Source organism: Micromys minutus, assembly GCF_963924665.1.
Source record: "Micromys minutus genome assembly, chromosome: 4".
Classification (NCBI taxonomy): domain Eukaryota; kingdom Metazoa; phylum Chordata; class Mammalia; order Rodentia; family Muridae; genus Micromys; species Micromys minutus.
In genome coordinates this window covers 5,578,612-5,606,468 of record NC_137973.1, presented here as the reverse complement: position 1 = coordinate 5,606,468, position 27,857 = coordinate 5,578,612, and the positions used below count along the sequence as shown (strand labels likewise).

General features: G+C 46.6%; 1 protein-coding gene across 1 annotated transcript; it reads right to left on the bottom strand.

Moving 5' to 3' along the window:
- Positions 1 to 288: 288 nt before the first annotated feature.
- On the bottom strand, positions 289 to 18,761 carry MFSD1 (major facilitator superfamily domain containing 1). Its single transcript, XM_080915117.1, has 16 exons — positions 18,591 to 18,761; positions 16,892 to 16,944; positions 15,871 to 15,983; positions 14,288 to 14,330; positions 13,611 to 13,678; positions 12,164 to 12,272; positions 10,129 to 10,231; positions 8,664 to 8,762; positions 8,268 to 8,379; positions 7,646 to 7,702; positions 7,170 to 7,326; positions 5,939 to 6,036; positions 4,057 to 4,169; positions 3,495 to 3,542; positions 2,747 to 2,804; positions 289 to 1,656 (listed from the first exon to the last, which is right to left on the bottom strand). The coding sequence occupies exons 1-16, from the start codon at positions 18,745 to 18,747 to the stop codon at positions 1,653 to 1,655; spliced, it is 1,392 nt and encodes a 463-aa protein (XP_080771243.1). The 5' UTR covers positions 18,748 to 18,761; the 3' UTR covers positions 289 to 1,652.
- Positions 18,762 to 27,857: the final 9,096 nt, after the last annotated feature.

The window sequence follows — 27,857 nt, the reverse complement described above, 5'->3', positions numbered from 1 at the left end:
CTCCTTCATTGGGGTCCCCGTGTTCACTCCGATGGTTAGCTGCAAGCATCTTCGTCTATATCAGTATGTCTCTGGCAGAGCCTCTGAGGAGGCATCCATAACAGGGTCCTGCCAGTGAGCACTGCTTGGCATCAGCAGTGTGCATGGGTCACGGTTTCTGAACCAGAAGGCGTGCGTCCCACCACCTTTTCTGGATCGTTTCTTTTGTACTGACAGTCATCCTCCAAACAGGTTATTCTAATCACTTTTTATTTTATACATTATCCAAAAGGAAAAAGTTTTGTACATACATTAATGTCCCTGCTCTCATAGAGCTGACAATCTAAGAAGGAACAAATACACCCCAAACCCACCGTGCCACAAATTCCTGGCAAATCGAAGTGAGCTAAAAAGGCACAATATGAGGTTTTCAAAGTTCATAGGTATCATAAATTGTATATGGCCTGAGTTGTCTGGAAGCTTCTATGTTACAATGACTCTGGGCTGGAAGCTTTCTTGTTTAAGTCAGATGAAACAAAGAGTGTGCACCAGAGAATACACTCTAAGACAAGGAAACCGAAGTGGACACCCTGTGACATCAACATGCCGAGGCCCCCACGCCTTGTGTATACACACAGTGGAGAGGACGGGGCCAGTGCCGAGGAGCCACTCCATCCACTTGACATGTGTGACAAGAGCCACGTGTAGTCAAAGCCTCGAAACTCACAAGTGAAGAATGGTATAACAAACTATACACCAAAAAGGAAGGAATGCATTTTCAAACTGTTGCTGTACTGTTTAAGATCCATCATCACCGTGTGTGTGAGCCTGAGGGACCAGAGGATGCTGTATCCCTTGGAGCTAGGTGCCTAGGAGCAGCCCAATGTGGATGCTAAGAACTGAACTGGGGCACTTCTTGAAGAGCAGTAAATGTTCTTAACCACTGAGTCACCTCTCCATTCCCTTGATGCCAAAGCTTTAATTACACAAGGCTGTGAACCCATGTACCCTACACCTATAAAACTATTCAACGAGACTGTGCCTAGGACATTTCTTTATTGCAGCTCTGATTTCTGGAGATGATCTTCCACAGAGAACTTGAAATCAGTGTTGCAATGTTTTAGAACTATAAGGAAGACACCGAGTATACCTTTTGCACTGGTTTTATGTACCCACGTACACAGTAGTCACATCAGTTGTGGGACACTTTTACTGTCTTTAAGAAAAAAACCAAAAGCTTTCAAAGGTTTGCTGCTCAGCAGCCATCCGTAATGACATTCATATGTAATCTCCTAGTGTGAAGCATGAGGCAATTGCACACTGTAGTCTAGGACACAGTGAGTGCAGTTAAGATGTCACCTTTATTATGTATGTAACAGCCTTCCACCCCAGATCCTCATGTTTTGTAGGTTTTTCCCTTTTTCTGCTATAATGCAGAGGAAAGGGGGTCCCTCCAGATTCCCTAAACTGTTCACTGTTGACTAGAATACTTTCATAACACATGGTTATGAAAGGCTGAAATCGTCTGCATGAACCACTTTAAGTAGGTATATTTCAAGTATAAATATATCTTCCACTCTACTGTTTTTCTAAATGACTTTTTGAAAAAGTCTTCCTGAAGGTTCCCAGTCAGCGGTGATGCTGTCCCTTCTCCCCACAGTCACTTCAGAGCTTCACCTGCAAAGCATGACACAGGAAGTTACCAAAGATAAGCACAAAAACACAGGAAGCTCCATGCGGACTTCAGAATGAAAAGTGTAACATTATAAAATACATATTGATATTTCTGTTTCCTGTTATTTCTAAACATTTTAGCCACTAAGCTTTTTATGACTTAAAGATTTTGCATTGGCCCAGCGGCGTGCATGGGTGCAGGTGCCCACGGAGGACCCTGGGTCCCCTGGAGCTGCTGTTCCAGTCATTCCTAAGATGTCCAACATGGGCACTGAGAACTGACCTCTGGGCCTCTGTACGGGCAGTATAACTCCTAACCACTGAGCCCACTCTCTAACCTTCCGTTTCCAATTTTATCACATGAAAAAAGAGGGCGCCACCCTGCTTAAGAAACACAGGTTGTTATTCCAGACTTCATCTTATTCAAGTCCCAAAAGTTAATAATCAGATGGTTTTATATTTACAAATAAATCTTTAAATCACAAGAGGCTTGTGGCTAAAATGGTTAGAAATAACAGGAGACAGAAATGTCAGCATGTTGCAGCACATACTTATAAAAAAAACTTAAACCCCTTACTGTAGTCTTTGATCTGTTATGAAGGAATCTGAGAAAAAGCTAACAGCACGCAGATATCAAGGTGAGAACTAGACAGTGTATGGTCAGCAGCAACAGACGTACACAGATCTGACTGGCCTGTGGGCTTGTCTGCTGGGCACTGTCTGGACTGTTAATTGACGCAGGCCCGTGCACTCCCAGGCTTTGTCATCCCTGCACAGGAGGTCATGAACTACACAGGCAAGGCAGGTAAGCAGGAGCCAGTGAGAGGCAGCAGGCAGCAGCATTCCTCCACAGCTCCTGCTTCAAGTTCCTGCCCAGAAGGCAACAAGTTCTATCCCTTTTCCTTCTTTCATTTTACACCTTGATGGTCATCTTAGATTTCTGGAAATAAGAATGTGCACTGCTTTTTCTGGACGTGATTATTAGCTCTTAAAAATCACAAAGGCAACTAATATCTATAAAGTCCAAACCTAACTTGAAATAAACACTCCTGGCTAAGAGTTTCAAGAGCCAGTCTTCCCCCTAAGTACTCACTCTGGCTTAGAAAGCTTCATTCGTTCCCTTTGTTTTGCAGAATAATTTAGATTCCCACCTAAAACATAAATGAACACAGTTATTTTAAGTAACATGAATAATTAGCACTCAATCATACACACAAATATTTGCATAAAGTGTGTGTGCAAGATAAAAAAAGTACTATAATCATGCTTAATTTAGCTTCATATTTTCAAGTGTGAAGGTATGTGTTGTTAGCGAAAACACTATGTTAAATGTTAGTAATACTAAAAGTTAAGAAAAACTAGAACAAATCAAAATTTATACAGGCAACACTGTGTTACATTCTCCTGAGTATGCCATGCCTTTACAGACAGGCAATTAGAAAGATTAAAAAAGACAACATCAAATTCTAATTAAGAAAAAAAAATACTCTAATGCATATTAGCATGTACTAGTTTTAAAAATCTATTATTTCTAATTCTAAATCAAATATGTTCAATCTTAAAGTGATTTCTTTTATACATTTTCTTTTTAAAAAATGAGAATATGAGGGGCTTAGGAGATTTTGCTAATACACACCTGAGATTTTATATTATCCAATACTGATTTTCCTAGAAATGGGTTGCATAGCAACAATTCTAGCGAATGTGGTGGTCCAGAATGTCTGATTATAAGCATAGGTTCCTGTCACTATGACTGGGAAATGGCCAACACAAACAGAAGAAAGCACTGGCCCGAAAGATGATCCGCCCGAGATGAAGAAGAAATCCTGAGAGCTACTCACCTCGGGCACGGTTCACCAAATAGAGACAGACCACAGCTAACAGTGACACTGAAAAACACAAGGCACACTTGTAAATGACACCCTGTTCAATCAAACTCAAGTACAGACCAAATTTCTCTTAATCGACATTTAATCTGAGCCCTGGAGTGCCACAGCATCCCCTAGGGCACCACTGCTGCTTAGCCAGGAATGGCAGAGCCGGAGACCAGGAGAGGGAGCCCCCACCCCGCCCCCAGCACCCTCCCTGACCCTCCTTCCTTTCTTCTTGTCCCCAAAACTCCTGGCAGCTCCCAACCAGTTTGTCATTTCAAAGAAGTGGCTCTGCAATGATTTCTCTCTGAGAAAGCCACATGCCTTTACAAACTAACACAATCAGAACTTTACCCTTAGCTTCCTAGAAACCCATAGCTCCTTCAGAGATCAAGGCAGAGCTTGGCTTTCCACCCTTACTTGCTAAGGCACACTGTCTGGTTTACTTTAAACAATACAACAAAGCCCAACTGTAAAAACGCTAACACTTTACGGTTATAAGAAACCAAAGGCTGCCACATGACACACTCACAAGAAACACAGGCAATGAAGAACACCTCCAGGAGCAAGTATCCCCGCGTGTCCAGTATCATGCCAGCAAGAATGGAAATGACGGCCAGCCCGAGGTTCTGAATAGACTGCATGCTACAATGTCCAGACACAGAAACGCATCACTGTCAGAAGCCTTCATACACACAAACTTCACTCTTCATTAATATTAGCATCTGAAACCACACACTGCCGGTGCTTTGAAAGACTCTCAGTCAGAGAGCAAATGGATAGGTTTTGGGTTGGGACAAGGAGACTGTGTAGCCCTGGCTGGTCTGGAGCTCACTTTACAGACCAAGCACAGCTCAGTTCACCAAGATCCACCTGACTGACTCCCAGACGCTGGGATCAAAGGTGTGCACCGCCACACCCAGCAGATTTGGGGTTTTATCCTAGACTCTTCCTGCTACTAGACCATCTGCTCTGAGACAAGTCAAGTACAAAATGTCCTCCTAAATGAAAGAAAGCTGTCTCTCAGCAGCCACGCTGTGTGCAGCATCCAACAGATGGACGCCTCTGAGGGGCCTGGGATGAAATGAACCTGCTCCTGAGAGGTCCTCAGGGGAACAGCAGCCATATCTGTAATTCCATCGTGTGGGTTACAGTTAACTCCGCCTATCTTGCTAGAGGCTTACCCTGCTTGATGGCCACGTGTAACTGCAGCTAACTGGACTGAGAAGCACCTAACAGAAAGGTACTCTTCTAGGCATGACTGTTGGTCAAATCCGAAGAGGAGTAACTAACATGGGAAAGACTGAATATGGACCACATGCAGCCCATAGGCTGGAGGCCCGAATAGATAAAAAGGCAGTGTGAGGCTGCTCCTGGTCATGAGCTTGACTGCACCGGGAACTAAAACCTGAAGAAGAGGAGCACACCATGAGGGGTATTTGATGAGGCTGAAGTGGAAAGATTCACCTCCAGTCTGAGCCACACCTTCTGCTGGAAGCCCACACAGGGGCAGCGATGAAGGAAGCTTCTGCCCTCTGCCCGTCTGCTCTCTCATCGTTAGCTAGCCCACCCTTCACGGCCATGAGAACCTACTTCTTTGGCATACGGCATATACTGAAGACCAGCAAGACTCCCAGCATTGCTGACTGAACAACTACTGGGTTCTGGGACCTTCAGTCCACAGACAGTCATTGTTAGATATGGAGGTTTGGAGGAAAATGGCCTCCACAGACTCAGAGTGGCACTGACGGGAGGTGTGGCCTTGTTGAAGGAAGTGTGTCCGTGTCTCAGCTCCTTCTCCAGCACCATGTCTGCCTGGATGCTACCATGTGTCGCCCTCTATAACAATAACAAGCTAACCCTCTAAACTGTCAGCCAGCCCTAATTAAAAGTTCTCCTTACAAGAGCTGCCATGGTCATGGAGTCTCTTCACAGCAATGAAACCCTAAGACACTGGATTAGCTGGACCACAGCATGTAAGTCGTTCTAATAAGGTTTTTTTTCTGTATATGTAGAGATGCATTCTATAAATTCTGCTACTTTATCAAGCCCTGACTAATAGAGGAGGAAGGGAAGAAAGGCTTTGGTGCAGATGTATGTATATATGAGTAAGCACATGCCTGCACATCTGTCTGCCTGTCTCCTGGCTTCCATGATGGATTTGCCTCACCACAAGAACAAAATCGAAGACTGAAATCTCTATAAAGTCAGGAGCTATACTGAACCCGCCTCCTTTGGGTTGTTTTCCTCGATCACAATTAGGGAAGTGGCCGGAAACATCACACACCACACCTGCTGAAGTGAATTAACTGATGCTCTCTCACGTGCGGGTTCAGCGTATCCCAGAACTGAGCGTAACTATGACAACACCTGACGGCACAGCTGAAGGTGCGTGTACGGTCCGCAGTACTCACAATCCATATGCAGTCCCCAGCTGGTGTTCGGGAACAATGAATGACACCATTGGCCACAACGCACAGGCCAGCAATGAGTAGGAGAACCCCAGGAGACACTAGACAGGAAGGCAGAACGGCACAGTAAGTATCAGGTGACAGGTAACTCTCAGTGACTAGCTAAAGCAGGGTACACACCTAGTTACTGTAACTAGACTAAAACTTCAAAGACAAAGGCCATCTTGGGCCTCTCTCAGTACCTTCCTCTGTTCTAACCATTCACCTGTGATATAAACAGGCGTAAACTATCTGGGCCCACTTTCCAAAGTTCTTCCCCAAGTTTTCGGGCGACCTGATTTTCTTCATTGCAAAGGCGTGAGGATGACCAGTTCTGAACCGAGAGGCAGAGCTGGGGTAGACCCGTCACCAGCAGGCACCATGGTCACGGTGGCATGCCTGTGGGCGGAGCACTGGGAGCGCAAGGCCAGCGAGGCTGCACGGTGAATTTGGAGATGACTTTAGCTACAAGTAAGCAACAATATGTCTCAGTTCTTACAAAGTATAAGTTGAACTTAAATGTAAGCATTTCATGTGCCCATCAGACTGGTAAATATGAAGTAACACTGGCACCAAGTCCAGCAAGGAAATTGGGCAGATGTGTGTCGCTGGCTAAGTTACAGGTGAGTCGTGAGCTCCTGCCTCGTCAGTCCAGGTGACCACTGCGCAGAGCCTCTGCAGAAGCACTGTACGTCTAGAATCTGCATGTCCCTGCAGGGAGGCTTCTGGGAACTGCCCACCAGGTCCAAAACTACCTACACTCAAGATGTTCCTTTAAGAACAAGCCCGTACTCCCTGGAGACAGAACTCCCATGGATGGATGTACTGCCACCTTTTAAACCCACTCAAGAGTCAAAGTCAAACCAACAGACACTAGGCTGGAAGACTGGCCACTTTCAATCAAATGACTTATTTTAGTGACATTCAGAAAAATAACCAGAAGTGATCAGCTTTCTAACCGTGCGACTATTTTATTTCAAATTCTACTTCAGCATTAAAGATTCCCTACTAAGCCAAATGAAGAGCAAACTCTGTAATTAATATATTTATTAAAAATATAAGTTAATAATTATCTTTAAAATAAATATTCACTTTGTCAAAATTAAAGTCAAGTCACGTCCCCCTCAGCTGCCAGCTGAGGTTCCCTTGGACTTGGGGTTCCCTCTGAAGCCCTCAACCTCCTTCTCAACATTACCATAGCAATCCACGGGTCCCAAAAGGTGAAGGCCAGCATCATGTGGGCCACGAGGGTGGCGGCGACCGCATACAGGACCCAGATGATGTTCTTCCCAGTTTTATCCACCAAGAGTCCAAATACTGGGGACATGGGAGCTGATATGACATACACAATACTGCCAGAGTGCACAGAAGTCAACAGAATGCAACACAGTTAGAAACTAAGAATCAAAATACTGAAACTACACAAAGCAAAGCCTAACTCCAATTTGGCACCGTTCCAAAGTGGGCGCCAGAGAACAAAACATACCAAAACCAATCCAAGAATTCTTTGGGTTTTCCCTTTACTCGAAGCCAGGATCCTGGGACTTGGGCTGCGATGTTGGGAGTTGGGTGGGGTTAAGGGGGAGCTGTGGCCACACAATCTTGTGGCCTCTGTTTATGAACACTGCACACATCACATGCAACAAGAGCCTACAGAATTACACTAAATACCTGTTAATTGCACTTGCTGACTGGGAAGAAAATCTGAATTTCTCTATGAAGAAAACTCTAAAATTAAAAAGAAAAGTGTGCACATTAGAAAGAACTTTGTTTTCAAGAAATAAAGAAAAGGTAAAATTGACTCAGCATTTAATAAGCTTCCCTTCCACAGTTATCTCCAATCCTAAGGCAACCTGCTACAGCTTAGGTACTCAGGGAACTACTTCACGGACTGAACTGCGATTGGCCGACACATTTCAGAACAGCGAATCTAAAAGCTGGAGCGCAGAGGTCTATGTAACAGAGTTCTTGCCATACAGTGACTGTGTGGTCATGAAGGTTACAAAGACACAGAAACACATTCCTAGTTTGTGGTCTCACACTGCAGCAGCCGTGACTGAGGAGAGGAAGCAGGCCTGCCTTGAACCCCTGAATCTACATCTGAGGTAGAGAGTGCACAGCCTCAGATCACAGTGCTCTGATCCAAGAACAGAAAGAATTTTAAAGGTCTTTCATCAAGAGGAAACGGAAAGGAGTAAAACAATGTTGAAGCTGGTCAAGAGTCTAAGAACACAGTGCCTGCGGTAGGAAATTAACCAAACACCGCTGACTGATTCGGTTAGGAAGCACTCACTTGCCCAGCCCGATAAAGGGGAAGACCGCCGCGTAGTAGCAGACGCAGATGGCGAAGACCAGCATCAGTGGTAAGGAGAAGTCCTTTATGTCCGTCAACTTGATGACCTCCCCTTCAGAAAGGAAGACACATTCTTTCATGAGCCCGAGTACCTATGGTCATGTTAGTCACTTTTATTCACACAATAATAATATAGACATTTCTCCAGAAATCACCTTGATATAAGTTACCAAACACTACGAGGAGGGAAGCAGAAGCTGGTCCTGTGGGAACTGGAATCACTTTACTAACGGACAGAGCAAAATCAAGACTGTACATCCTGCTAGAACATTACAGGAGGGTACAAACAAAACTGAGGACTGTCCCGAGTCCCACTCTACCTTCTCAGTGATGTACCTGTTTTTCCTTGTTCTTTATGAAGTATTTTCTCTGCCCTCCGATCCAAATAAGCAAGGGCCAAAGCACAGATTAGTGAAAGAATGCACGTTATACCCCCTAAAAAAAAAAAAGAGGAGAGAAATGTTAGAAAGGCCCAGGGGGTTAGGGAAAGCGGCACACTTCATAAAGAGCAGCAGTGTGGCCACTGAGAGGAAAGGCTAAAGACAGGCTGAGGAAACACCAATCACGACACCCAGCTTCATCACGGCTGCTTCTCACAGGGTTGGCCATCAGAAGGAAACTACTGGGACCACGCACTCCAGTCCTGTAGACCGGGGAGAACATGGCCGGCCATGGGAAGGTGAATGATCATGGAAAACACCTAACCTTGAGCTCTGGCCTCTACGTGCACGTAACATGTCACGTGCACATACATGTGCACGGAGCGATGTGGACACATGCGTGCATCACAGAAAGAAAGCTGTGGAGGCACCGTTCTCCGACATGTACACTACAGAAGCGCCGGCAGCCATGGGTTCCACGGCTGCCCCCGACAAGATGACGGTTCTGGACGTAACTTGGCCTCAGCGAGGCTCAGTTCCCCGTGTGTAACATGAGGAGTGCTCACTAGATGAACTGTCTTCTCTACCTCCAAAAACCCTACAGAGTTCCACACACGGAGACAACTAAATGCTCACCTGAGACTAAGCATTTGAGAAAAAGGATCTGGAGGGGACAGGCTTGAGTTGGGACTCTGTTAGCACTGCCCCTCCACCGTCCTCTTGAAACCAGGCATACAAGGCACAAAAGACATGCAAACGGAGCTTTCACCTCACTACCAGCAACTCTGGAGCCCTGTGGGCCTCTGACACAAGGGACAGACGCTGTCAGAGTCTGCAAGTCTGTGCTGAGCAGCTGGGACAGGACACCCAGAGCTCCACCTCCTACTCGGTGACTGCCACTCAGCAACTGGCACCATGGGAGTCTTTCAGAGAACTTAGAGACAACAGGGACACACGCAGTGTGCAAAGACCCACAACTTTTCAGGAACCTGAGACAAATGTTCTTGTCCTGGATAAAGGAAGTAGTTATGGGCAGAGAAGAATGGACCAGGTTCCTGGCCCTCAACTCTGAACTCTGCACTCTCCCACGCCACATCTCTCCAGTCCTGGCTGAGCCTGAGCCGGACACGTCTTCCTCCTGCTGCCTGTTGCCGAGTCACCTGGCTACACGCCCTGGGTGAGCTGCCGTCACACACGCAGTCTCACGTGAAAGTGACCACCCTGAGGAACAGTGGGAGAATCAGATCCTCCTTCACAAACTGACCAGTTTTTTTCTAACAGTCAAAATAACTAATGAACTGCAGAGGGAAAGCCATAACCTCTAAGGATGAGAGTCTGGCCCCGAGTCCACAGTTCCTGCCCTTTTGCCACATGTCCTGCCACAGGCCCTCAGAAGAGACATGAGACACGAGGAGACTCACCAATCATGAGTGTCACGCCCAGGGTCGTGTGGCCCGCTGAGCCCAGTGAGGCTTCAATCTTCCCGTACAGCCAGCCCATGAGGTTCATGTTCACTGTGCTTCCCTGAGGAAAGACAGAAGGTCTCTCGGTCACCGACGCTGGGACAGTCTACTCAGTGGCTCAGTGTAACCAGAGCCCGAGTGCACAGAAGGTGATCTGGCGGGACTGAGGGAGAAGACACACCTCTAAAGCAGAAAGAAACGGGGGCTAGAGATGAGGGCTTGCCTCCCTCTGCAGTCCTGAAAAGCAGCTCTGGCTGGCTATTTTCCGACAGAGTCAGATACAAGGTAACAGTCACACTCCAGGATTGGCCAAAACAGGAAAGATGAGCTTGAGAGCTGGCTATTGGTGGTACGGTTAGACGTGCTCAGAATAAGGGTGTGCTTTCTTGGTACAGCCAGTAGCATGTGCTAACAAAGTATGTCGGACGATGGAAGGAGGTGGAACACAAGATGTCACCACTGTTCTGTAGAAGCAACCACATAAAGAGAGCAGCCCTTACTGAGGAGAAACTCCAAGAGCTGATCTGAGGAATGGCGGAGAGAATGTGAAGAACTGGGTACCGTGTAAGTTCAGGTCAGGGAAACCGAACAACCTGTATGAGTCAGGAATTGGGGAGAAAGGCCTGGACAGAGACGCAAGCGAAACACTGAATACATGGGAGGAAATCAAGGGACAGCCCAGACAAGTGTCATTGGCCCAGAAACAAAGCAATCTACTCAATCCTGCAAAACCAGGTAGGAACTCCAACGCCGACAGAGGAGACATCCCAGCCTAAAGCAGTCTCACATTTACAGCCATGAAGAGAGAGAGGAGGGTCTGACAGAGAGGCAGGAGAGACACCAGATGGGGCCTGAGTCTCGGGAAATAGCAGGAAGAGGGCAGAGGCACTGCTCCGCTGGGAAATAAGCAAGCTTCCCAGAACTGCAAACTCCTCCTGGCTGATGCTGCTGAGACAGCTTAAACGGAGCAGATTACAAAGGAAATCCAAACAATACTCAATCCCCACCCCCAGCCACAGAGGTGGGGGGACACTTAAAATTTCCTATCTCACAGGATGCATTAATCAGATCATAGATCTCCTGGGTACCCTCCCAAAGACAAAATATAAAACACCACAATCATTTCTAGTCCTAAACACCAGGAATCTGGCTGACAGAGATAAGTCCAATGAGATGTAAGCATCATGTTAGGGAAGCCCAACCTCTGGCCAGATGGCTTAGATCTGGAAATAAAGATGTCTGACCAGGAACTGAAGAGCCATCGCATGTCAACTGCAAACAATGCTGAAAGCAGAACAGTGGGGCCGTCAGTAAAAGCCCTTTGTGGGAAAAGGCTTCATCTGTGTGAGGAGAAGCATCAGAAGTTTGTGGTGTCTGATGCCTTTAAACTCATCACTCTAAAGGCAGAGGCAAGCAGACCTCTGTAAGTTCAAGGCCAGGATTCCATAGTAAGGCTGCCTTAAAACAAAAGTTAACTGAGAGAGAATGTGCTGCCCCGTCAGAGTGAGCTTCCTACCAATGGAAATGTGCAGAAAGAACCACAGATGGACAGATGAATGGATGGAGAGATGGGCAGATGGGCAGGTGGGTGGATGGATCAGCGGGTGAGAAATTAGGCAAGCTTTATTCAGATGCTTTCATGATGAATGTTTGAGAGCGCTTCCCTGAAGACAGGGCTGGCAGTGGTTCTATGGCTGGAGTGCTTTGTGCAATCAGGAAGACAGGGGTTCAGACCACAGCTCCCGTGTAACAAGCCACTGTCCCCTGCATTCCTAATAGCTCAGATCTGCAGAGACAGGAGACGGGAAGGAGGTCCTCTTCTGACCTCTGCACATAGACACACAGGTAAGTATTTTTTTAAAAAAGCTACAAATCACTGCCACTTCCTCAGCTCCACGTGCGCCCTGGCATACGTCTTTCCATGACTGAAGAGAGCATCACAAGACGCAACTCCTACTTCCTGTGGTCCCACCGTGTCTGTCACCATACTTACAATTCTGGCCATGCTGAGCTGAAGTCCAAACACCAGGTTTAACTCTTTGCCTTTAAACCAACTCACAGCATATGTATTCTGGGCAACCGCTAAGGACTCTCCACCAATCCTAAACATGGGAGAAGAAAAGTCACAGCTTTGAAAGAAATCCCAGGAAGTGGGATGTCTGTGTCCTCTTGAGAAGGACTGAAGTGCTTCATCCAGTAAGACTCAGTGAAGCAAGACCGTGGGAACATGGACACTGAAAAGATGGCAAGTGCCACTTCAGTCCAACACTTGCAGCTGGAGTCCTAGGCTACTTCGTAGGGAGTGTGGCCCCCCCACACACAGCCACACAAGAGGTGCCGCTTGAAAACAAACATGCTCTTCAGGGCCCACAACCCAAGTATCCAACATGCAGATGACCCCAGCCTCCAGCCTTACATGAGTCTCTGCGGTAGATTCCAGATGTCAGGATGCAGACAACCCACCCACACTCTCTAAAATGACACTACGATTTTCTATTGTGATTTGGCACGTGATCAGGAGTCACGGGCAATGAAAGGAACAACGCCATACGTCCTTCGCAGAGCACCGACAGGAAGGAGAGTCCTTCATCCACACCTTGTACAGACGGAAACTCACTTCCAGTGTGCGAGGCTTCTGCATTCTTCTACTACTTGGGTTTTAATTTTCCTTCACTTAGATCCATTTCAACCCTTAGTCCTGCCTTGGCTCTCTGTCCTAGCAAAGCATCTTCCTTCTCATCTACACACCAGACCCCACACTTCCTTCTATATTGCTCCACTTCACCACGTGGTCATTTAATCTCTTTCATGCTCTTATATACACTCTGTCTCCTGGGAAAAGACTTCTTTCTGCATACGGCATCCCTCAGGGTAGGATGGCCAGGGCTGGACTCAGAACAGGTCTGTGGAACAGACACTGAAATGTACATGGGGAAGTCACCCTAGAGATTCTGTACTAATTCAAGACACCCCAACAGGGAGCAGAAAGATACACATGCCACTCGCTAGGGAAGAGGAAGGTGCCCGGAGTAACCAACTAGAAATTGACGACTCATACGTCTGTGAATGAGATGTAAGTTTCCAATATGATCAAGTTTTAAAAGAATTCTTGAAAGTTCTCAGAATTCTCCTCACAGGACTCCATTCTTGGACCCACACTGAGGAATTATTTCAGACCTTTCAAATGGAGCCTATTTACGTACGTGTGCTTCTTAATTGATTTAACCAAGACTCGATTTTCTGAGTGATCGTGGTTAGCTTGTAGAGTTTGGAAATTTTAAGCTTCTTCAGAAATGATGCTTTCTCTTAAATTCTTAATAAAGCACCACTAGGGTGGGTCAGTGGACTGGTTGGAATATGGGAGGCCCTAGCTTAACCTTCAGAATCGAAGATCCTTAATAAACACTCTTAAGATAACATGAAATTAAAGTATAACTTACCCAAACACAAACCTCCCAAGCTCCATCAGCCAAAATGCATTAAATATACCTCCCAGAGCAAAAATAACCTATAATATGAATAGTAATAAAAAGTAAAGTCAGGATATTTAAAAGGAGTAAGTACCATGACAAATCCCCACTTCCACAACAATTTCACTAGCCTGCACTAATAAATCCAAGAAATTAAAATATTAATGTTCATGCATTTAGTAGGACATGCAGTCACCAGGAGGCAAGCCTCCAACGTATCTGGGAGGATCTCTTGGGTTAGGTGGACCCACGTGCAAATAACCACCCCAGTGTGCGTGGCGCCATTCTATGGGCTGAGCAGCATGAAGAGGAAATGGAGCTGAGCGTGCACTTGCCACTTCCTGTTTTCCTGGCTGCAGGAGCCATGTGACCAGCTGCTTCAGGCTCCGGCCACCGCTGCCTCCCTCAAGCAGTGGGCAGAACAAACCTTTCTCCCTCCTAAGTGGCTGCTGCCAATCACAGCAAGGAGAAGGTGACTAAGACAGCGTAATTTAAGGCTTAAAATGAATGACACCACACGGCCATTCATGGCCCTGATTAACTAATGAATGAATCCATTCATTCATTCAACGTATTTTTGCTAAATTAGTTAAATATGACTGTAAAGTCACTGTCAAGTAATGAATAAATATTTTGGCTTTTCTTACCTGTCCGATGCAAACAAAACAGCTAAAAATAACTGTGCCCCATCTGTGTGAGAAGAAAATGTCATTTCACATCATTGCTGGTAATCACAGAGTTCTATACTAATAACCAGTTTGGGTTTTCTTTCCCTGCTCTGCATCTAAGGAAGGTGACCGCTCATCTGCAACCCAGAGCCAAACGCTAACACAGAGAAGTCCGGAGTTCGGACAGGATTCCCAGCAATGGCACTGGTCCATTTACACGATTGTCACCTCTTAAAACTTACATCTTCACCAAGTTCTCATTTAGAAATGGAAATTCTTTACTAAAGTTCTACTCGGAGTTTGGAGCCGGAGGCTAGTAAGAAGGATCAGTAGTTAAACCACACACCACTCTGAAGAGGACGCCGGCTCAGGCAACACCTTCAAGCCCGGCTCCTGGACATCAGACTCCAAACTGGCTTCTGGGGGCACCTCCACACACAGCATGAGCACAGAAATAAATCTTCTTTTTACCCATTTAGAACTGTCCACAGGAAATTCTACAGTGGACAATTCTAAGCTGGCTATAATTCCTGGTAACTAGAAACTACTGTAGAAGGCACGCCTATGCCGAGTTAACGCAGTCACGGGTCCACGGTCTGTTAACGTCTCAGAACAGCAGAATAGCAGCTTCAGCCCGCGAAGGTCACCAAAGCCAACTGCATTTCTGAAACTAAAGTTCACTCAAAACCCTTGGACAGTCATGGCCTGAATGTTCTCTAAAACTGGAAAACTCAATGTCCCAGGGAGATTTATATCACCCCATGAAAAGGAGCTCTTCCTCCATATAAGGGGAATTAGCTTCCCTAAAACTCAGGTCATTCTATCCCTTGGGACCCAGTCAAATCTAAACACGTCCTTAATACTCAACTGTTTTAAGATTTCTCAAAGCAAACCCGTAAAGCTGCACACAAGGGTGTTTCAACCCTTATCCATCAGAAACAGTTAAAGCCACTCAGCAGCTCCGTCTCTGCCTTCTGGAGAAAGCCCCAGCTGATGCTCCCTAAGTCTCCACTTGAAACACAGCCAGTGAGAAAGACGGAAGTGGCAAAAGCTCACAGGACCAAAGACGGGCAGAAACAGAGTGCGTGGGGGGGTCTTAAATCTTTCAGCTGAGGGATAAACCTCCACTATGGGCAAAGACTTTACAACTCCATCTCTCATTTAATCACTGTAGACGCTTGTAAGGAGGAATTACTGCCCCTACTGAGCAGGGAGGAAGCGCTGAGTGTTACCGTAACAGAGACTTGAGCAAGCGGCAGTAAGTGAACTCACACGTGAATCGTCTAACCCAATCTGAGAGCATAATTTACCCCAGGAAACTGATGGCCTTACACCAACAGCAGCATCTACTAGGCCTGACCCTAATTAATACGCCAACCAGGCTTCAAGGATCAAGTCTAGGGCTAAAACCAATCTTTAAAAAAAAACTAAATCTTCATGTCCACCAAAGGTCAACTCACAAGTCTATTCAGTTCTTTGAAGAAAAAGTTCAACCCATTCCTACATTCGAGTAACCAGGTTAAACTAACTGACCCACAATTTAACGATTTTTGCGAGCTTACCGTATTCCAAATATGCGATCTATCAAAAAGCCACCCAAGAAACACAAAACTACATTGGGCCAAGAATACCAGGCGTACAGCAGCATGAATTTCGTGGTATTCACTTGCATGTCCTGCATAGGGAGAGAAGAAAACTTTTTTCCATACAGGTTCCAAAACTAATAAAGCAAAGCAAAACCTGGTGACAGCTGCTTCTGCACAGGGCGAGTTTCTTGACCATTTGTGACCCCTTTACTCCCCTGAGAATCTGAAAGCTACAACCCTTGCCCTTGGAATAATGGCCACACCTGAGAGCATTCATCGGACTCCAGCTCCTGCCTCTGGTATGGGGCCAACTCAGTCCTTTCTCCTACATTCTTTCTTCCTTTCCCCCTGCATCATGCATTCAGAAAAGAATCGCTGTTGCCCGGTCTTCTAGACGATACCCTCCTTAACTCCTACTAGCATGCAAAGGGCAGCCTGTGCATTTTTGCTCTGCCTAATGGCTTTTTAAAAATGCACACAATGATGGCTTAAATGCCCAAGAAACAACAAATATCAAATATAATTTTACAATTCAAAACCAGACTAAGAATGCAAACAGGGCCAGTTCTTAGACGCCAGTATCTACATTTATAAAATAACAGCAAAGTTTTTCTAAGAAGGACAAAGCTGTCCCACCATTCACTCGTGGTTCAGATGAGTGTAAGATTCCAACCAAAACTAGCATTTCTGGTAACATTGTGGGCAGAGTCCATAATTATCAACCTAAAAAATAAAACCATGTCATGTCATGTATCTGTTATTCAGGAGTTCTTTAGGGAAGCAGATTTGATCTCTGCACTGTGGGTCTGGTGATAAGTCACTGGAAGAGAATGCAGACGCCTCAGATGGGGACCCTAACAGCTCACGGACACCTCAGAAGGGGACCCTGAGAGCTCACGGGCACCTCAGATGGGGACCCTGACAGCTCATTCCATCTCAGCATCTATAAGCCAGTGCCTCACAGCAAACAGAACAAGGACACAGAAAATCAACTCACCTGCTTGACCTGGGTCTGGAGGGCAGCAGGGTTGTCATAGCAGAAATAGCTACCTAGGAAAGGAAGAGCACACATTTCATCAGGAATTATCACAGCTGCATAAAAGTTTCAAGTTACAACTCATAATTAGCAACTCCCCCACCTGTTTAGGTTAACTATGGCTGGCACTATGAAAACTGGGTTGGGCTTTTGTTTTGTTTTTGCTTGTTTTACACCACTTCCCTGTCGAACATCCAAAAGAACCTCCACAATTTAGTGGGGTGCATTCACAGCAAATACCAGAAACCCAATTAAGAGGGCAACAGCGCCTGGTTTTAATCATCTTGTTTTCTTCATTCTCCCCATATTTATTACTGTATTACGTCTTCAGGAAATCGCTGCAGTCTCTTTACTTAATAATAATAATAATTCTACAAGCATCCTCTACAGACACATGTTAGCTCCTCAGTTTTCTCGAAAGCAGAGTGAACTTCAGCTATTCAAACCAAACCAGTGTTTGAAATAAATTCTGATCCTGCAAACAAACAAAAAATACCCAAGAGCAAATAAATGAGTGAACACGGTGCTAGAAACAAGAACACAACGGCAAGTCTAAGGGACCAAATGAAGAACAGCAACGCGTCCTAAGCAATCAGAAACAGGAGTGGGGAAACCAGCAGCTTGAGGCCCCAAGTTAACACTGCCCGATTCTGAGCTCACTGTAAAATACACAAAGGTGGAGGTGGCGGCTAGAGGCAGGACTCTGGTTTCTCAAACCCAATCGACTTACCAAAAGTAAACTGTCAGCTTGGGCAGGGATCATGTCTTCAAGTGTTTTGTCTTTGCTTACTGGTTATTCAATCTAAGCCTAGAAACTTCCGGTTCAGAAATTAACTGTTTATAAGAAAGTCAATACTATGGTTGGTTGGTTGGGTGGTTGAAGCCCTGGACGGCCTCTCTAACACGCAAGGACTCTCTGCCTTCCCGTACTGAGATTAAAGAAGGGCGCGACCAGCTCAATACCACGTTTTAAATCAAATGGGTACAATCTTCCCAAAAAGATAGAAACCAGAGCCCAGAGTATCTTTTATACACCAGGCACATTTCTAAATCTGATCCCTTCCCAAAAAGATAGAAACCAGAGCCCAGAATATCTTTTATACACCAGGAGCATTTCTAAATCTGACCCCTGAAAACACACTTTCAAGCCAAGCCAGTAGTTAGGAATCCCAACAGTTGCAAAGTAAGCTAAAAGCTGTAACACAGGAGGGAAGGTAGTCTAAAGAAAGTGTTTTCCGGGGGATCGGGTTTCATAAGTGAAACCAACTTAACAAGTGCGGTCCTGCAGGACGGCCTCACAGAGGAAAGGTAAGAAAAGGAGCCTACAAAGCGGGTCCGAGCCCTAAAAGAATGCCAAGGAAGGCACGAGGGTGGGGGGTCCCCTGGAGAGAGAGGAAGAGGGATTTAGTCACGCTCGGAAATTCCCCAGAGCAAAGTTCTGAAACTCTCCGGGGTACGGGCTCCGGGGAAAGAGCAGAGATTCCTTCTCATCTGCGTCCCCAGGGAGGAGCTGCTGCTGCACTCCGGGGCTCGGCAGGAACAAAGTCACCTCACTCGTGACGCTTGGAAAAAGCAGGCTTCCAAGCCCCGGCAGCAGCGGGGATCAGGGGAGCCGAACTGCAGGACCCCCAATCATCTGCCCCAGCCCAACCCGGCTCACCGAAGCCAAGAAAGCACATCAGCAAAAGCACCACCAGCCGGTGCGCCAGGCGGCTGGGGTCGCAGATCGCGGGCAGAGCGCGAGAGGCGCCCTGGACTGCGCTGTCCGCCTCGGGGCGGCCCCCAAGCAGCGCCCGTTCTTCCCCATCCTCCTCCATCAGCCTGCAGCCCAGAGTGGAGCAGGAAGTCAAAGCGGGGCGGCGGTGGCAGCGCTCACGTGACCGCGTGCGCTCACGTGACCCTGTCGGGTCTTGATCACGTGACCGACTGTTCACGTGGTGGGGTTAGTGTGCTGCTTTTTTTTTTTTTTTTTCCTGCTGAGGGGGTGGAGAAAGGGGCGGGAATAGGAGTGAGCGACCTGGTGGTGTGGAGTAGGGTCCTCATCAGCTTCTGATTTTAAGCCAGTAGGAAATGCCTACGCAGAAGTCCTGGTAGAAGGCTTGACCTGAGCAGCTAGGGTCCTTCTCACAGCTAAGTCCTCCCCTCTCACTCACTCCCAGACCTGACGGAACAACATCTGATGTACCTGGCACTTATGTAAATAGAAAAGAAGACAAATTCTCTCACCTCGGAATCTGATAGAATTTACTTAGGGTGGTGGACAGAAAATAGCAATGTGGATGAATGGATGGATGGATGGATGGATAGATGGGTGGGTGGGTGGGTGGGTGGATGGATGGGTGGATGGATAACTGCTGCTGAACCAGGCATTGAATTCCCCACTAATGCCTAGTCTGGGGTTTATACGTTTATAATTACAGGTTCATATCTTCGAATAGGAAAGAAGTCGAGAGTAAAAACAAGAAACGTCCTAAACGAGCCATTCAAAGATTCCCTGCGAGTATCGAGACCACTGGGCTTGTTTTGAGAAGCTTGGTTTGGCAGCAACAGCCTTCTACCCCACTTTCCTAGGTGTGCCGAGTCTTGGCAGTAGAGTTTGAGCAAGGCTAGCCGCAGAAGTGACCGTGAGAGGCTCAAAGCCGGGTCTTGGAAGGTCAATAGATATGGCACCAAAGAGCGTTCTAGTGACTGCTTACAAGGTAAAACGTGGACTTGTTTAAACAATAGCTTCTGAGGTTTAAAAGAGGAGGAGGACTTTGGGTGTCTCCTAGATTTCTAGGTTGGGCCCCCCAAAGAGATCCAAACATAGGGAATGGGGACGCAGAGGGACTGTCAGAGAGATGCCCTTTGGAATGTTTATGTGTAACCTGCTTGTTACCTTGCATTCCCCTGACTAACTGTGCTTTGCCAGCACAGCGGTCGTACCCCATCTTGGGCTGATTCTTTCATTCAGCATCATCTGTGCTACAGTGAAGGGCCTGGACCATCATTTACTCTCTTTGGCTCTGCCCACAGGATAGATGACTGAGTGTCTTGTGCTGGCTAGTTTTATGTCAACGTGATACAAGCTGAAGGCATCTGAGAAAAGGGAGTCACAGTTGGGAAAGTGCCTCCCTGGGATGGGCCAGTAAGAAAGCCCATAGGACATCTTCTTAATTAATGACTGTTGGGGAGGGCACAACTATCCTTGAGTTGCTAATCTGGGGTTCTGTGAGAAAGCAGGCTGAACAAGCCATAAGGAACAAGCCAATAAGCAGCACTCTTCCACAGCCGCGGCATCAGCTCCTACCCTGTTTGAGTTCCTGTCCTGACTTCCTTCAGGGATGGATTGTGATGTGGAAGCCTAAGCCAAATGAGTCCTTTCCTACATAACTTGCTTTGGCCATGATGTTTCATCGAAGCAGTGAAACCCTAACTAAGACAAGTCTAATGGTTAAGGCAAACGGCAGCTTTATTTTAAAATGTTATATATTTTAAAATAGTATTCATATTAAAAGCTATGTCTATCAGCAATACAGGTAAGAGCCCGGTGCCACCATCTCTAATCCAGCTTTTTCTAAAGTCTGAAAATCTAAGTAAAAGTAGCTGTCGTTTTATAGTCAGTCAGATAGTACTTCTGTGTTGAATAATAAATAGTCATTTGTATTTTAGCGAATGACTCAGGTAACACCCTCTTGTCCTGACCCCATGTTGTGTTTGCTTAGACAGCTCTCGGCCGTCTATCCTCCCACGGCTATTTGGGGATTTCCTCGACCCTGACCGTGGTTTGATGTAGTCACAAAACTAATTAATGTTGTACAAATATAAACTAAAATAACTGAAGATACAATTCAAAAGTAATTGGTGTGTTGTGTCAGAGATAACAATAACAACAACAGCAATAATTATAATGTTTTGATGTTATTCTGGCCCTTATCTAACTTTGATGTAAATTATGATCTTTGTGGCGTTTGCCTTTAAAATGCCGTACACCTGAGCTTTGACACATTGAGACTCTGAAGCATGAGCCCAGTTTTGGTAGCTGTGATGGTTTGTATTTGTTTGTCCCAGGGACTGGCACTAGTAGGAGGTGTGGCCCTGCTGGAGTGGGTGTGTCACTGTGGGTGTGGGCTCTAAGACCCTCCTCCTAGCTGCCCAGAAGCCAGTATTCTGCGAGCAGCCTTCAGATGAAGATGTAGAACTCTCAGCTCCTCCTGCACCATGCCTGCCTGGATGCTGCCATGTTCCAGCCTTGAGGATAATGGACTGACCCTCTGAACCTGTCAGCCAGCCTCAATTAAATGTTGTCCTTACAAGAGTTGCCTTGGTCATGGTGTCTGTTCACAGCAGTAAAACCATCAACTAAAGGGTTCAGTTTTATTGCTTTCAATAGTTTGTGGTTTGTGTTTTTCTCACATGGATGTATTCAGTTTTCTACAAATTCTCTTTCTGTTCTTGACTCCATGTTTTCAGAAAGGCTTCTAGGGTTTGTCCCTTTACTTACTGCTTAAGTAGAATCGCCAGTGTGTATAGGACTTGACATTTCCTCTGACTATGCTTTATTCGTGTGGCATCACACGTCTGTAATCCCAGCACCCCTAACGCTGAGTGTGGCATCACACGTCTGTAATCCCAGCTATTCACCTTTTAATGGTATTAAAACGTAGGTGGGAGATGTGTGGAGCAGAGGAAGCCAAGTTAGTGACATTTTAAGTGTATTGTTGACGAGGGCACATCCATGACAAGCTCCAAGACCTCAGGCCCATAGTAAATTGCAAAGCTTTTCCCTTTATGGGTCAGGCTCAGAACTGGCAAAGCCTCCTTCCTCTGGTCCAGTTATAAGTAGTGATTAGTGGATCCCTGTGTGCAAAACCCAGAAAGTACAGCTTTCTCCTTCCAGATGTGCACAGCCTGAGACTGCTTGTCTGCAGATTCTTCCTGTGCACTCCCAGATGTGCACAACCTGAGACTGCTTGTCTGCAGATTCTTCCTGTGCACTCCCAGATGTGCACAGCCTGAGACTGCTTGTCTGCAGATCCCTCCTGTGCTGTGCAGAATAAACTCTCTGGGGCTCTGACCACCTGACCCAAACACTTTTACATGAATGTACTCTCTAGGAAGGGCTGTTCGGAGGAGGCAGTGTCTCCAAGCAGAGCAAGCTGTTGAACCTTGGAAGGCATTTAGGGGAAATGAAATCCAGGGCAGGCAAGTTCACGGTACAAACAAACGAGCTCTGTGCACTCCCTGGGGAGCAGGGGATTTTATTCAGTGAGTCCATAAATGGAGGCAGTTGTTAATCTTGTTAAAACTTGTTCTAAAAAGACAGAAGCTTCACCATGTGAGTGGCAGGAGACAGGGGCCTAGCATGGCTGTCCTCTGAGAGGCTTTACCAGCCCCTGACTGAGACAGATGCAGATACTTACAGTCAACCATTGGACTGAGGTCAAGGACCCCTATGGAAGAGTTAAGGAAAGGAGTAAAGGAGCTGAAGGGGATGGCAACCCCATAGGAAGACCAACAGTGCCGACTAACTCGGACACCTCAGAGCTCCCAGAGACTACACCACACCATGGGCTGATCCGTGGCCCCAGCACATATGTAGATGAGGATTGCCTTATCCTGGAGAGACTTGAAACCCCAGAGAAGGGAGATGTGGGGAGAAGGTAAGGTGGTGTGGGTGATGGAGATGAGTGGGGGGCACCCTCTCAGAGGCAAAGGCAAGGGAGACAGGGTGAAGAACTCTTGGAGTGGGGACTGGGAAAGGAGACATTTGGAATGTAAATAAGACATTTTTTAAGACAGAAACCTTTCATTCTCGAGGGTTTTCTTTTTAGTTATTATAAAAATTCAGTGATATATTATATTCAAGAGACCCTGGATTTAACACCCAGGAGCCCACCGCCAAATACGTCTAATTGAGAAAATCAGAGAGCAACATGCTGAACCCAGAAGAGTCAAGAGGTAAGAGCAGCTCTTCCAAAGAAGGGACAGAGGAGGGGGGAAGGGGTCAAGATCAGGTGTGAGAGGAATCAGGGGTGATGTATAGAGGGTCAGGAAACTGAACAGGGGTGTGTAACTGTGGGGTATGAGGAACTAGGGATCACCACTAGAAAGTCCCAGGTGCCAGGAAAGCAAGAGGCTCCCAGGACCCAACCAGGATGGCATCAGCTGAAATACCCAACAAAGGGGAGAGAGAACCTGCGGAGACCATAGCCAGAGGTTAGGCATGGTCCCTGGTTGAGGGATGGAGCCACTCACCCTTCTCAAAAATATTAACCCAGAATTGCTCCTGTCTAAAGGAAATACAGGGACAAAGAGTGGAGCAGAGACTGAAGGAAAGGCCACCCAGAGTCTTCCCCACCTGGGGATCTGTCCCACATGCAGGCACCAAACCCAGACACTGTTGATGCCAGCAAGTGCTTGCTGACAGATGCCTGGGATGGCTGCCTCCTAAGAAGCTCTGCCAGAGCCTGACAAATACAGAGGCAGATACTTGTAGCCAACCATACTTGAGCAAGGGGACCCCAATGGAGGATTTAGAAAACGGACTGAAGGAGCTGAAGGTGTTTGCAACCCCATAGGAAAAACAGCAATATCAACCAACCAGACCCCCCAGAGCTCCCAGGGACTAAACCACCAACCAAAGTGTACACATGGAGGGACCCATGGCTTCAGCTGCATATGCAGCAGAGGATGGCTTTATCCGGCATCAGTGAGAGGAGAGGCCCTTAGTTCTATGAAGGCTCGATGCCCCAGTGTATGGGAATCCTAGGGCAGTGAAACAGGAATGGGTAAGTAAGTGGGGGGGCACCCTCACAGAAGCAGGGAGGAGGGAGTTGGGAAGGGGGTTTGCAGAAGGGAAACTGAGAAGGGGATAACATTTGAAATGTAAATAAATAAAACAACCAGTAAAAAAAAATATTATGGAAAAAGGGGTTGGGGGTGGAGCCTGCCCTGCACGGCCACCAGGTGGTATAATGGTTTGTATATGCTTGGGCCAGGGAGTGGCACTATTAGGAGGTGTGGCCTTATTGGAGTGGCTATGTCACTGTGGATGTGGTCTTTAATATCCTAGTCCTGGCTGCCTGGAAGCTAGTCTCCTCTTAGAGGCCTGCTGATGAAGATGTAGACCTCTCAGGTCCTCCTGCACCATGCCTGCCTGGATGCTGCCATGTTCCCACTTTGATCATAATGGACTGAACCTCTGAACCTGTAAACCAACCCCAATTAAATGTTGTCCTTGTAAGAGTTGCCTTGGTCATGGTATCTATTCACCGCAGTAAAACCTTAAGACACTCGGTTAACCAGTATCCAGCTGCCCATAGTGGCTTCCATCAAAGTTGGATCTTGTAGCCTATATGACTTTCCTATTATTCCTAAAGAACATTCATCGTGACTTCCTGTATCCTAAATGCAGAAAGCATCTCTCCTCAGCTTTACACATTAACCAGGCTGGCCTCAGACTCACAGAGGCCCTTCTGCGTCAGCCTCCCAAGTGCTGGGATTGAAGGTGTGCACCACCACACCAGGGTTTTTACTGAATCTGAAGCTTGGAGCCTGGTTAGAAAGTCTTCCGTGTTCAATTCATAGAGGCTGTCACCAGTTTCTCCCTGTAGTGTCTGTGATTTTATTATCCAAACCCAATTTAATGTGTTCACTTGTGTAATGAGAGGCAGCTAGACACCAGTTAGCCCAGCATCGGCTAGTGAAAGCCCATCCTCATCTGGATGAGTGGAGACAACAGTATTTTGCAGTGAATTCCCAAGTGTATTCGGTTCCCTTCTGAGAATTTCACCCCAACTCTACTGGCCTCTCTGTCTCTTTATACACCACCGATCTTATTTTAGAAGCTTTTAGCTGTGACTAAGCTGAGTCCCTCTTCACAGCTTTCACTGGTCAGTGTTTTCCTGGGTGCTCTTGCTTATTTTCCCATTGGAAGTTAGTATCAATGTGTATTTCTGTTTGTTCCTTTGTTTCATTTTAATAGTAATGGTGTACCCATGCATTTCCCTTGAATCTCATGCTGGGAAGAGGAAATCAGGGGTGAGGAGTCAGGTGGGTATCCAGAGTGATTCCTGGGAAGAGTGTTGTGCGTTGCCTTGGTGCTGTTTGTATTCTGGCGTTAATCCTCAGGAGTGGCTGCCTCTATGAGGAGTGGGTAAGGTGGTTTTGTGTGAACCTTCTCCCCATTCTAACTGGTCAGTAAAGGCTAGAGCCTGTGGTTGGGCAGTGGGAAGGAAAGGTGGGACCGGAGGTCTTGGAGCATGGAAGAAGAAGACGTGGAAGGAAGAGGAGGTGGAAGGAAGATGGACAGAACCAGGTGGCCTGAGAAGCTGCAGGTAGCAGGGGAGTAGAGCAGGGTAGTGGTGAATCTGCCCAGTCTAGGTGTGCAGGTAATAATATAACAACTGGGTTGTATGATTTTTACACAAGTGTACTGGGGTTGGATATTTACTGCAACAAAAGAGATTGTATGCCGTTCTTTCAACACGTCAGACAACCTTGCGGGAAAGACATAATGGAGAAAGTGATGGCCCGTGATGGAAGCCCCTGACCAGGACCACTTAGTTTAGCCCTAAAGCTAGGTGAGGGAGGAGTTTACTGATCCACTCTGCTCCTCTTCCCGATGTGACCACACCAAATAAATCTCTTTGCTTTTCACCATCCCTTCTCTCCTTAACTGGCTCGTTGAAGAAGGTGGCTGAGTCTAGCTCGTTAGCTCTGCCAGGGCCCTGGATCTGGCTCTAACCTCATTGGTAACAGAATAAAGGATAAGGAATAAACATTCATTTCTGATGTTGTACCCTTCAAAGTACCAGGTCAAGGCCGGGTTAGAAGACAAAGAGCATGCATCCTTCTAGAACGTCCTTTCACCCCCACCTAAGAGACTTGAAAAGGAGATGTGTCCTCCGAAAATTCCCCATCCCAGAGTAATGGCTCCCAGTAAGAGTTCCGTAGATGAAATTTAGGACAAAGAATTCAAAATAATTATCTTAAATATGTTCAAAGAAACCAGAGGCCTCAAAGTCCTAGTGAATTCCAATAAAAGACAAGAAATAAAGTTTGTGTGGGATAAAAAAATGGAATTCTATAAAGAATATAGAAATACTGAAAAAAATCTGAAATTCTATAAATGAAGTTTTCAGTAAGTTAAATGAAAAGTTTAGTGTGACACCTCATCCATAGGATGGGTGAAGGAGCGATTGGAATATCAGGGCTGGAAGACAAGACTCGGCAACCAGAACACACAGCCAACGACAGAGATAACGCAATAAAAATGTGCAAGGATTCAGTAGCAAAAATTTCCACATGTCTGAGGAAAGAGATGTCCATCCAGATCAAAGACGCATTTATAACACCCAATGTGTGTAAAACTAGAAAGAGATGCCCTCAAGAGGGTGCTGGGAAGATGCCCCAGTGGGCAAAGCATTTGCAAGCATGAAGATCAGCATTCTTAGCATCTACATAAAGCTCTGACTGTGGCCTGCGCCCATAGTTCCTGTGCTGGGGAGGTGAAGACAGGTAAGCAGCAGAGCTCACTCGACCTCCCGGCCTCGCTGAACTTGTGGGCCGTGCAATAAAAAGCTTGTGCTGGTGCAGACTTCCCACGAGTAGAACGGAGGGCCCAAGAAGAAAACCACTCGGCTGCAGTCGCCAAATTATGACATCTCCTTCCCTCCTCTCCTCCTCCTCCTCTCCCTCGTCCCCTCCCTCCTCTTCCTCTCCCTCCTCCACCTCTTTGTTCTCCACCTCTTCCTTCTCCTTCTCCACCGCCTCCACCACTTTTGTTTCTTCTTGTCTTCTTCTTTTTCTTCTACAGGAGTCAAATGCATGCATTGCAGGGCTGGGGACTTGGTTTGGTGGAGAGTGTTTTCTTAGTTCTCACATCGCCCCAGGTTCAATTCCCAGCACTGCAAAGCAGGGAGCTCTTTCACAGATGGGACTAGGAAAAGTAGAGATCCACATGCAGAAGAGTGTAATCAGATTTATATCTTACACACACACACACACACACACACACACACACACACACAGTCCTGACACAATTGGGAAACATTTCAAGGTCCTTCCCATAAAGGGCTGCAATGGCCCATGAGATCACCCTCAAGAGCTGACAAATGGGACAACATTCAGTGAAGAAGTGCTAGAAAGAGTCACAAGTAAGAGATGACCTACAGATGTGTAAAGAACTGTGAGAATGTAACACCCTCATAAACTTTCCAGTTATAAAAAGGGCTGTTGAAGTGAACAGGTTGCAAAAGAAGAAACAAAAATGACAAATAAAATATTCTTAAAGTGTTTCAACCCCTTTAGCCATTAAGAAAAGATGAATTTTAACTTTTGAATCTCAGTCTTCCTCACCCCCACCCCCTTCTCTACAGGTAAGTATCAAGAAAACACCCTTTCCCTAGGAAGCACTGCAGGTATGGCTGCCGTGTCACATGTGCGTCAGTAGGTGACAGAGAGGAGGGAGGCCATGTCTGTGCTCACTGTTCGGACCTGTCAACATCTGGATGATTAGTAAGTAGCCTGACACCCTGTCTTAGTTAAGGCTCACTGCTGTGAACACTCACCATGACCAAAGCAACTCTTATAAATGACAACATTTAAATGGGGCTGGCTTAGAGGTTCAGTCCATTATTATCAAGACAAGAGCATGGCAGTGTCCAGGCAGGCATGGTGCAGGAGGAGCTGAGAGCTCTACATCTTCATCTGAAGGAAGCCAGGTACAGCCTGGGCTTCTTCAGGAAGCTAGGAGGAGGGTCCCAAGCCCAGCCCCAGAGTGACACACTTCCTCCAACAAGGCCACACCTTATAATCACTCTCTTGGCCAAGCATGTGTAAACCATCACACATCCCCTGAGAGAAAGCAACCACCATTGGAGCACCAGGGGCTCTGGAGAGGGAGCTAGCCTGAGACCACTAATCCAGTGCCTTGATACTGTAC